This window comes from Ictidomys tridecemlineatus, chromosome 5, assembly GCF_052094955.1.
Source record: "Ictidomys tridecemlineatus isolate mIctTri1 chromosome 5, mIctTri1.hap1, whole genome shotgun sequence".
In the NCBI taxonomy this organism is placed as follows: Eukaryota; Metazoa; Chordata; class Mammalia; order Rodentia; family Sciuridae; genus Ictidomys; species Ictidomys tridecemlineatus.
This window is the reverse complement of record NC_135481.1, coordinates 180737446-180749111: the sequence shown is the minus strand read 5'-3', so window position 1 is coordinate 180749111 and position 11666 is coordinate 180737446. Positions and strand designations below refer to the sequence as shown.

General features: G+C 50.2%; 1 protein-coding gene and 1 long non-coding RNA gene across 2 annotated transcripts in view; both read right to left on the bottom strand.

The window, feature by feature from the left end:
- Positions 1-1439: 1439 nt before the first annotated feature.
- On the bottom strand, positions 1440-7662 carry LOC110598619 (uncharacterized). The gene is made up of 3 exons (XR_013439681.1): positions 6927-7662; positions 5628-5731; positions 1440-1938 (listed from the first exon to the last, which is right to left on the bottom strand). It is a non-coding gene; the product is annotated as an uncharacterized LOC110598619 (long non-coding RNA).
- Positions 7663-8884: 1222 nt separating this feature from the next.
- The window catches only part of Vstm2l (V-set and transmembrane domain containing 2 like), a 33091-nt gene continuing 30309 nt past the window's right edge, over positions 8885-11666 (bottom strand). The window contains exon 4 of the mRNA XM_005329850.4: positions 8885-10162. Coding sequence (XP_005329907.1) covers positions 9890-10162 — 273 coding nt within the window. The 3' untranslated portion in view covers positions 8885-9889. The remainder of the gene's footprint in view (positions 10163-11666) is intronic.

Sequence of the window (11666 nt, the reverse complement as noted above, 5' to 3'; positions counted from 1 at the left end):
GAGAAAAGAGGACCTGAGTGACCCAGATAACAGAAGGAGGAGCCTGCTTGTTCCTCCAGGTCGCCCAGTGATGTCTAGGACCAACTGCGGAAAACGGGAGGGGACAAAAGTAGCCTGGAGGTGTTTGGAAACTCCAGAGCCACTGAGGGAAGAAGATGTTGACAGACCAGAACGAGAGGCAGAGAAATCCAGGACCGCACATTATTCAAGGCTCAAGGAGTCAGGTGTGGTGGCGCCCGCCTGCAACCTAGCGACTGGGGAGGCCAACGCAGGCTCCAGGCCTGAAGTGTCACCCCCTTTCTCCACAGAAAAGTCTTAACTGGGCCTCTCCAGAAATCTCCACCATGGCTGATTTTAGGACCGTCAGCAAAAGAGTCTCTACAAGAGTCCAATGTAGACAAACTTCCTAGTTTCGTTTTGCCCTGTTTTACATGGCCACTGGCTGGGAAGAAATCAGCATCCAGGTGCCGGACACCCCCTTACTAGGTTTTCACAAACATGTGTCCAGTAGAGTAGTTTGTAGAAATGCGTAAGGCCTCTGGCCTTGAGCTGGGCTTCACAGAGATGTCTACATTTTTAAGAGAAGTTTCCAACTGGGCTCCATGGTAACAGGTGTCAGGGAGAGGAAAGAAAGGGGAGAAGAAGCTCTCCCTACTCAGGTGTTGTCCTTGAAGGGTTAACTTGCCCTGAACAGGGAAAGAAAAAGCTGCTTTTATGTGAACTTCTGCAGACTGTGAACTTCTGAGCCCCTCCCCTTACACACCGGGTATAAAACTCTGAAACTCCCTGAACTCGGGGTTCAGGGGATTGATTGATTACAGCAAAAGCTGTGCCCTCTGAGCCTGGCTGCAGCCAAATAAAACTGTTTCCTGCTGTCCTTAATGCCTTGCCTCGTCTGTCCCTACAACAGGCCAGCCCCAGGAACTTAGCGAGACCCTTGGCAATTTAGCAAGAACCTGTCTCAAAATTTAAAGAAAAAAAAAAAAGACTGGAGACGTGGCTCAGTGGTAAAGCACTCCTGGGTTCAACCCCAGTACAAAAAAGGGAAACAGAAAAAGAGAGAGGGACACAGACAGAAGCGTGTCTTGGGTGGCAACCAGACAGGAGGGTCCCGCACCCCAAGTCACATGGAAGGGGTTTGTATGCCGAGCTAGACAAAGTTGGGCTGCGGCACCACCATGTACCGGGCCTTCCCAGAACCAATGACTACATCAAGCGACCGTTAAGAAACAGTCCAGGCATCAGCGGCTGGCCTAAGCACCCAGGCAACCATCTTCATGGCTTTGTTTGCCCAAAAGGGTTTGGAACGCACGCCAGAGTCCCCTGGCCAGCCAAAGGCACTTACAACCAAGATGGCTGCAGCCATGTCAAGCTGGTCCCTGCAGTAGATTCAAAGGGGTGCTCTTGGCTGCATGCGACAGACAACGGACACCATGGCCTGGATTTTAAGAGGTGTATTGGTCAAAGCATGAGTCTGAAGGGAGGGTGGCTCTGAGTCTGGCTCAGCCACCAGCTCCACGGCATCCTCAGAGTCCCAGGCTTTTCCCGTTGGTCATCCCTGCCATCTACAAGGATCACGGCTCTCCTCATGGAAGCCCAGTGGCGGAAGAAATTCCCAGCCCTCCCTCGCTCAGACACCAAGAGAGTCTCTTTTTAACAGTCAAGGAACTTTCCCAGGACTCCCTTCCCCCAGCAGGGTTCACACCTCATTGGCCATCGCCGGATCACATGACGATTGTTAAGCCGGCCTTGGCTAGGACAGTGGAACTGTCAGGATCGGCTTAGGTCAGGCGCCTCGGCCTCTTCTGGCCAATGGCAAAGCTGTGGGAGGCTTCTCAGAATCATTGTAACCACAGGAGGAAAAACAAGGCTGGGGTGTGGCTCTGCGCTGGAGCACTTTCCTCGCTGGTACGAGAGTCCCAGGTTTGGTCCCCAGCCCTGAAAAAATAAAAAAATTAAATAAATAAATAAAACAAAAGAACGTACTACAAAGGAGACCAATTATACTGAAATACAGTTTTCAAAATATATATTTTTAAAGTACCATACAAGAATAAATGTGTTTCTTTATTAAGGCAATAAATAATAGAATCTAACAGCCGATCTAAAACAACCATAATTTCAAAGCAGCAATGAGCATAAACAATGTTCTGGGGTGCCCGCAACCAAGGGTTTTATGATACGAAGAATATTTGTGATTTTATTGGTAAGAAAGTTAATGCTACTGTGGCTTGTTCCTTACACTCAAGGAGAAGGAAATGCTAAAGGTTAGTGAAAATTAAAATGTAGGGTCCCCCCCGCCCATTCAAGTTCGTAAACCTCATGCAGGGAATCCACAGAGCCCTTGAACTTCGTGTTGAGAACCCCTGGCTTCCACTAATCAAGAGTCATACACTGAGACTAGGCAAGTCTTTTCTGAAGCAGGGGGTCTGATAGGAATGCAGAAGCCCCAACTAAATCAAGACTAAAGGAAGCAGGAAAAAAAAAAAGTGGGAGTGGGAAGAGGGTGGAGGAGGCAGGAGGAGGGTGGCAGACGGGGCTCCAGGGTCTGCCTCAGCCGGTCAGCAAGGGCTTCCTTCAGGAGAGTGCTTCTCAGCTCGCGAGGTGGAGGCGTTGTCAAGGGGACTCAGATGACAGATGGCGCACATACTAGGATTCCTGCCAACCCTGGCTTTCTCTCATTTCCCCCATTTTATTTACTTTTGTTTCCTGATTGGTTTTCTCTAAACATTTATGTGTTTCAAGGTACAGATGTGATACTTGCCCTTTGCAAATAGTCAGCCACTGAGGAGGTATCTCCTCCCTCCCACCTCTCAGAAACCACCACAGCTCTCAGCTCGGGTCTGTCTTTTCAAACAACTGGGAGTGCACAGGGGGTATCCAACGATCAGGGAACTCAGAAGGTTAGGGAGCTCACTAGCAGTGCAGATTCCCCACCCCATGCTGGTAAATGAGAGAGAGCAACCTCACTGTGACAGATGCTGCTCACAGTGTCCTGGGAAAGTCTCCAAGGAAACTTTGAGGTTTAGGGAAAGAAGGTGAATCTAATGTCACATACCTTGGAGGTGGCAGAGCTGGGATTTGCACCTATATCTGTCAGACACCAAAGCCTATGTTCTAAACATTGCACCCATTAGCTTCCAGAGTTGTACCTAAAGGTGACTAATGCAAGGCACTTAACATCACTCCAAAATTTTTCCCCCTTGGGCAGAGGACTGGGGTAGGGGTGTAGGCATATTCCTGGGACCTGGATTGGATGTGCCAACTTAAAATGGACTTTCACATCGAAGTGTTTGGGAACCTCGTCAATAAGGTTTGAATCTCCTAAAACATTCACAGGAGACTCCAGACATATTCAAAGCCAGCATTGGAAAGAAAGGAAGCATTCACACTAACATTAAAAGCAAGATAAATATGTCCTCTAGCAGTTCTGTCATTTAATATTGTTTTGGTGCTACTGGCCAATGCAATTAGACAAGATAAAGGAATAAAAAGTATATAGATCATGAAGAAATGAGGAAGCTAATCTTGTTGCAGATATCATTTACCTGACTGGGATGTAGGTAGGGGAAATCTAGCAAAAAAAACTATTACAAACAATAAAAACTCAAGAAAGTAGCTGCATACAAAAATTAAAATACAAAAACTGTGGTAGAGCATTGCTTAGCCTGCATGAAGCCCCGAGTTCAATCCTCAGCATACACACACACTCAAAAACTAAAATACAGAAACCAAATGCCTTCACATTTATATAAACAACAACCTGTTAGAAGACAACATCAGCCAACAGTGACAACCACAAGAAAAGGTTCAAGAAAGAAAATTTCTTTCCTCTCATCTATCTCTGATGAGGCCCTACTATGTTGCCCAGGTTGGTCTCCAAATCTTGGGCTCAAAGGGTCTCAAGCCTCCACCTCCCAAGTAGTTGGGACTACAGGCATATGCTACTGCGCCCAGCATGGAAGAAAACTTCTAAATGTTCTCTCTTCCCTCAAAGGCTCATTATTAAAACATAAAACATAAAAGCTGAAATAATGGTACAGAGAACACCCATAAACCTACCACCTTGATTCTGCAATGAACATATTTTTATTTCGCAAACACACTATCTATACCAAACCACATGCCTATCACACGTCTATGCATTTGTACATCTTTCTCTTCATCCAAACATCCAAATTATTCCTAAAATACTCTTGGAAGAAACACACAAAGAGAAATCTTTTTAAAATATTTTAAATTTATTATTATTATTATTATTATTATTATTATTATTATTATTATTATTAGTTGTTGTTGTAGTTGGACACAACAACTTCATTTCACTTGTTTATTTTTTGATTTTGTGGTGCTGAGGATCAAATCCAGAGTCTCACAGGTGCGAGGTGAGCACTGTACTGTTGAGCCATAACCCCAGCCCACAAAGAGAAATCTTAAAGTGAGAGGACCCACAGGGAGGGGAACGTTGAGACATAAACCATGAATATGCAAGTTTTTGCTGTGTTAATTTATGAAGTTAATGTAATAAAACCGTTGGATTTTTTTAACTACTTAAGATGATTCTAGTTCACATAGAAAAGTGAGGAGGAATGTAGGCAAATTCTGGAAACAAAATTTAAACAGAAGGTCTTAGAATACATTGAAATTTGTTGCAAAACTGTTGTAACTAAAGCAGTATGGTGCTGACTCTTGAACGAGATGAAGGAAGCAGAAAAAAGTTTTGAAAAGCAGTCAGTCCGAACTCTGGTGGGAGTTTGGGGTATGATAATGGTGGGGTTTCAAATCAGTGGGAAAAATATAAATGAAACTGGGATGATATAGAAAAAATTAAAAACCTAGACAAAATTAATCAGGACCCTACATCATACCATAAAATAATTTAAATTCCCAAAGGTCAAATTTACATTTATATAAGTGAAAGATAACTCAGAAACGATAAAAGATAAATGGGTATAGAGTACTTAACAATAAGAAATATTTTACTTGGGAAAAAACTCCCAAAAGCCAAGTTAAAATTAAAAAAAAAAAAAAGGGATAGACAAATATTTGAAATTCATCTCACAGAGTTGCCCCAAATCAATAAGATGCCAGCCAACAAGCAAATAGAAAAAGAAACAAAGATTCTGAGCTGTCAGTTCCCAGAAAAAGAAGTACAAATGGTTCTTTAAAAAAAAAATTGTTTTTAAATGCAGGGCTGGGGACGTAGCTCAGGGACAGAGCCTTGGGTGGTATGTCTGAGGCCCTGGGATTGATTCCCAGCAGGAAAGAAAAAAAATCCAGTCTCACTCCGAAGAACAGGAGCTGGGGGTGTGGTCAGTGGTAGAGCACCGGCTTAGCATAGCCAGGCCACCCCCAGCACAAGAGAGAAAATGGAAGGAAGGAAGGAGAGGGAGGAGAAAGGAGGGAGGGAGGGAGGAGAAGGGAGGAAAAGGGTAAAAATGAAACCTGCAAATCAAAACCACTGTAAGATGACAGCCTACTCAGCAGATGGCCCAGGATCAAAACACTTGGCTCTGAGGTGTGTGTGGGGGGAGGACCAGGTACACATTTTTGCACACTGTTTGTGGGTGTGTAAATTGGTCCCACTTCTATGGAAAGTAATTTGCCAAAATTAAAAAAGCACAAACCCGGGCTGGGGATGTGGCTCAAGCGGTAGCGCGCTCGCCTGGCATGCAGGGGGCCCGGGTTCGATCCTCAGCACCACATACAAAGATGTTGTGTCCGCCGAGAACTGAAAACAAACAAATAAATATTAAAAAAATTAATTAAAAAAAAGCATAAACCCTTTGACCCAGAAATTCTAACTTCTAGATAATATTTATCTTACAAATGTATTTGCAGGTATGTGCAAAGATTGATCATCTAGGAAGTTGATTGCAACATTATTTATAAGAGCACACAGTTGGAAACAACCCAAGTGTTCATCATTTGGGGACTGGCTAAATCTTGCTTTGCCTCTTTGATGGGATGATCTACAGCCATTAAAAACCCATGTGAAGGGTTGGGGATGTAGCTCAGTGACAAAGTGCTTGCTTAGTATGCACAAAGCCCAGGAGTCAATTCCCAACACCACAAAACACACAAACATGGGGAGCCGTCATCAAGATGTATCGTTACCTCGGGGTCACAAGCTGTCTGTAGAAGTGGAAGTCTGAAGGCCAAGAGGCCCAAAGGGGCTCGGAACATTGAATTTCACAGCCAGTCCACCCTGCCCCAGGCTATTCTTTATTTTTTTTAATATTTATTTTTTAGTTGTAGTTGGACACAATACCTTATTTTACTTATTGATTTTTATGTGGTGCTGAGGACCGAACCCAGGGCCTCGCCTGTGCTAGGCAAGCGCTCTGCCGCTGAGCCACAGCCCCAGGCCCCAGCTTCTTCTTTTCTGTGTGGGACGGACCCCACTACGTTGCCCAGGCTGGCCCTGAATCCCCAGGCTCATGCTTCCCAAGTAGCTGGACTCTGGGCGCATGCCACTCCGCCTGGGCCCTCGGGTGTTGCAGTGCTAGGGCTTGAGCCCAGGGCCTTAGGCAGCTGGGTGAGCCTCTACCCCTGAGCCACACCCCTGGTCCTCCCCAGGTTATTATGCTGGGGCACGAAGGGGACGGAGGCCTGCAGCTGCCCTGGCGGTGCGCAGAGGTTTTCCTGATCCTCCGGGACTGGCCTGGGTACCACCTTCAGGAACTCCCCCCTTGTGTTTTTCTACCCTCTCCCAGCCCCCAGCGGTCACCTTCAGTGGTACCCTGAGGCCAAGCCCAACGTGGCTCTAGCCTTTACATAAGACCACAGCAGTATCCACAGGAGCCGCGGTTTGCCGAGCGCTTGCCAAGCGCCGTGCGGGCACATGCGCACAGGCCGCGGCGAGGAGCACCCTGTGTCTGGTGACAGCTTTACTGACATGGAATTCCCAGCCCACGGCCGCTCACCCATCTGGGGAATCCGCTCAGTGGCTTTCAGTCTGTTCACACCATTGGGCAGCCGCCACCACAGTCGACTCTAGAAACGGGCATTGCCCCCAGAGGAAATCCGTGCGCGTTAGCAGGCGCTTCGCTCCGCCTCCATCAGGGATGCCCCACCTGACTTTCGTCTCTAGGGATTTTTCTATTCTGGGCATTTCGTATGACTCCTTGTATGGCGGCTTTGGGGTCTGGTTGCTTTCACCCAGCACGATGCTCTCAAGGTCCATCTGTGATGGAGCGTGGCTCAGAATACCTCTTCTTTTTATTGCCAAATAATACTCCACTGTCTGGATGGAGCACGTTTTATTTGGCCACCCCTCAGTGCCCGCACGTGTGTGTTCTTCCCATCCCGGGCTGTCGTGACAATGCTGCTTGAATATTCCTTCACGGGGTTTGTGCAGACGTCTGTCTTCAGTCCCCTGTGATTGACACCCCCAGGACCTGTCTGAGGTTGTCAGCAGCCGCTGGGTCAAGTCTCCACCAGCAGCGCGTGAAGGGTCCTGCTCCTCTCCGTCCTCACCAGCACTCACTGCCTTTGTGATCCCAGCCCCGCTGCTCTGTGTGAGCTCAGTTGGGTTTGGACTTGCATTTATTTCCCTGGAAGCCGACAAGAAAGGGAACCGAGGCCCAGAGGGGTTAGGGGCGCTGCTTGAGGCCCTGCAGCAAGGGGGGCAGGGGCGGGGTTCTAACCCAGGCCCTTTACCCTGCCCGTCCACCTTCCCAGGGGAGCAAAAAAATCCTTCCAGGGGAGAAAGGGGCTGGAGGGGGGACACGGGCAGCTCCGATGAGATCCTGGGAATCTGGGCATTTCCTGTAGAAAGCCCTTCACCTGGAGCAGAGTCGGTCTGGGGCTGGGTGACAGCTGTTGTCACTCCAGACAAGCCAGGTCCCCCCAGGCCCTCTCAGAGGACCGGGGCCTGCCAGGGCCAGCTTTGCTCTTGGAAATTTCTGAAGGGACCCTATTTGTTGGATAAAGACTAGCTACTGGCCTGAGGAGTAGCCAGACAGCCTGGGATACATCTGTGTTCTACATAGGCCCAGTGCCCTGCCTGTCCCCAGCCATGTGCTCGCGTCTCCATCCATCTGCCCGTCCATTCTGAACCTCCGTGTCCTCATCTGAAAACTCAGGGTGCGATGGAGGTTGCTGTGGTGACGCACAGGGCTTGCACCAAGACACAGGACTCATGGGCCAGAGCGTGTGTGGTAATGGCCCAAAGGGCACACACTCCACACTCCTGTCAACCGCAGGGCAGACAAGTCGGCAAAAAATGAACAAATCGGAAGATATTTTGTTTAAATCGACATACACATAGGTATTAAACCTATAAAAAGAATACTGGGATGGTAATTACCTTAAGTCAATAGTGTAGCCAGGCGTGGTGGCACGTGCCTGTAATTCCAGAGATTCAGGAGGCTGATTCAGGAGCTAAGTTCAAAGCCAGCCTCAGCAACTTAGAGGGGCCCTGACTCAGAATACAAACTAGAAGGGGCCGGGGATGTGGCTCAGCAGGTAAGTGCCCCTGGGTTCAACCCACAGTACCAAAACACAACACAAAAAACGTCAGTATTGTGTTTGCCTCTGAGAGGGAGGGGAAATGATTAGGAAGAAACACAGGACTAGTGGGGTATCTGTTCTCGGGTGACATGTTTGACAAGTGGTGGCTACGTGTGTGTTTTCTTTATAATTATTCACAAAACAATGTAAACGTGCTGTGTGCTCCCTCCTGGATGTGTATCTCAGAATCAAATAATAATCCGGGTAATTAGATTAGAGCTGGACAAATGTAGGTTCTCCTTGGAACTCTCCTCCAGCCCCCACCAGCTCCTATGCTTGCATGGGGACAGATGCTGCTTGGGTGGGGACTGGCTGTCTGTCACCTCCCTGCTCCATCTGACAATCCCCCAGGAAGACGCTGCTGCCTGGATTTGTTTTAAACAGCTTTATTCAGGTGGCTGGTAGTCACAGACTGGATCATGTGTACAGAGCGACCCACTCACCCCTAGGCAAGCCCTGGGCCTCTCCCACGCCCCGACCATCACTGAGGGGCGGCCAGAGGTTTGAGCCAGTTCCCGGGGTGGGGGTGGGGTGGTGGGCCCAATAGAAATATTTACAAATCACCAGGGTGGGCGTCCCCCTGATCTGGAATGGTGAGGGAATTGGTGGAGGGGGGCCCTTGGCTCTCAACAGTCCCAGGCCCCTGCGTAGACTTGGCAGGATCCAAGAGGGGGCTGGGACATTGGGGGCTGGCAGAGGGGGGCTCCTAAGAGCCTCCAAGACCCTGGACAGGGTCCTGCTGGTGCAGACTCTGCATGGGGCCCTGGGGCAGCGGGGACCTCCCAGGGGCTATGTGATCAGGCAGGTCCCTGGATCCCACCGCCCTGGAAGGACAGCCAGGGCGTCTTCAGGAATAGGATGCTGACCAGGAAGGGCCTCAGCGAGGGCACCCCGCGCGTCTCCCAGGGTCCTGGGAGTGGCCCTGCTGCGGGGCCACCGCACCCCGGAAAGGCCCTCCTGGGGGCTCCGCCCCAGTTCTTCACCAGGGAGGAGGCTCAAGCTCTGCTCAGAGGATTCGAGGCCAGAGTCGGGAGGGGTCACTGTCCACACCCCAGGGCCAAGCGGGGAGGGGCCACAGGAGGGAGGGCGATAAGGCTGGGAGGCCCGGCTCAGGACAGGGTGGGGACAAGCAAGCAAAGCAAAACACGGGACTCCACTGAAGCTGGTGACAGAGAGGGGAAGCCCAGGCCTGGCATGGTCCCCATCCCAGCGCCCAGAGCGTGTCCCCTTGGAGCCCTGGACCCCTTCTCCGAGCCGGGGAGCGGGGTCTGGGGGGCGGGCGGGGTCACATGCTGAGCGGGTGCTGGGCAGAGGCGGCCGCAGGCAGTCCTGTCCCCAGCCCCGGCGGCCCTCATGCACTCTGTACAGCGGCGGGCTAGAGGCTGCAGGCCTCGGGGTCCACCGAGCGCTTCCGCAGCTCCTTGCCCGGCTTGGGCGGCGGCGGGGCGGGCGCGGCCGGAGGCGCTTCGGGCAGGTGCAGGACCGAGTTCTCGCCCGGCTGCACCCGCAGGTAGGCCTTGACCTTGTGGTGCCGGGCCTTGCCGTCGCTGAAGTCGATCACGCGGCACTCATAGGTGCCCTCGTCCGTGGGCTTGACCCGCGACAGCCGGAGCTTGTGGGAGATGTTGCTGCCCACCACCTTGACCACCTGGGGGCGACAGAGAGACCGTGACCCGTCCGCCCGCGGCAGGGGCGGGGCCGCGGAGCGCCACCCGGGGCCCAGCCCAACGTGGGGACCCCGGGGACTCCCACGAGGGCAGCCAAGGTGTGCACGAGAGCGAGTTAAGTTGCAAACGAAAAGAAGGGGAAAATGAGCAGGTGGCGCCCGCCTGCAACCCCAGCCGCTCAGGAGGCTGAGGCAGGAGGACGGCGAGGTCAAGGCCAGCCTCAGCAAGAGCGAGGCGCTAAGCAACTGGTGAGACCCTGTCTCTAAATAAAATGCAAAGTGGGGCTGGGGATGGGGCTCAGGGGTCGAGTGCCCCTGGGTTCAACCCCCAATACCCGCCTCCACCCCCGCCGAGAGACAGGCAGACAGGAAAATGTAGAAGCGATTCCACTGTCCATCAACAGAATGACTAATAAACCGGCGGCCCATTCAATGGCACAGCTCGCAGCGTGCGAGGGGCAGCTTGCCTAGCACACGAGGCCCTGGGCTCCGTGGTGGAGGCCATGCATGTAAACAAACCGGCTCCGCCTTCTTTTGTATGTAGAGGTTCAAAAACAGAAGGAAACCCAGCGCCTCCTCAGCCTCCTCGCAGGGGTGACTCTGGCCGCACAGGGAGCGGTGGCCTGGGGTAGTCAAGGTGAAGTCCTCTCACCTGAAAGGCACTAGTTCTTTAAAATAAAGACCGACTGCAAATATATCAGGACGCTATCAAGGGCCGGGGCAAGAGTGTTTTTTATGTCTGTCTTTGTAAAGCTTTGGCTTTGTTGGTTGGTTTTATTTGATTGGGATTTTTTAAAAACATTTTTTTTAGTCGTGAGTGGACCCAATGTCTTTATTTATGTATTTTTATGTGGTGCTGAGGATGGAACCCAGGGCCCCAGACGTGCAAGGCAGGTGCACTGAGCTACAGCCCCAGCCCAGGGTTTTTAATTTGTATTTTAAAATTGAACTTAGGTACACACGGCTTGATGAAATTTTTTGTATGCCTGTGTAGCAACCATCCAGAGCAAGGCATGTAACATCTGCAGCCTTCTAGAACATTCCCTGGTGCCCCTCCCTTGTCAATACTAACCCCCAACTAGGGCCAAGCACTATTGCCACTTTTATCACCAGAGCTTAGTCTTTCTGGAATTCTTTGATAGGGGATTCCTGGCTGTGTCTGGTTTCCTTGACACAACATAATATCATGAGATAGCTCTGTGTTGGAACATATGTCTGTCAGTTCTTTTTCATTGGTGTGTACTATTCCATTGGATGACCACCTAACTTGTCTATCCAGTCACCTGCTGATGGACATTTGGGTAGTTTCCAGATTAGTACTCTTACGATTAAATATGCCATGGATATAACCCTGCTGGTTTTTTTCTTTTCAATTCAGAGAGAAAAAGGAGTTGGATAATTAAGTAAGATACACCATTGGGGAAGCCGAGCAAAGGGTACAGGAGATTCTATGATCCATTTTTGCAACTTTCTGTGAGTCTATAAC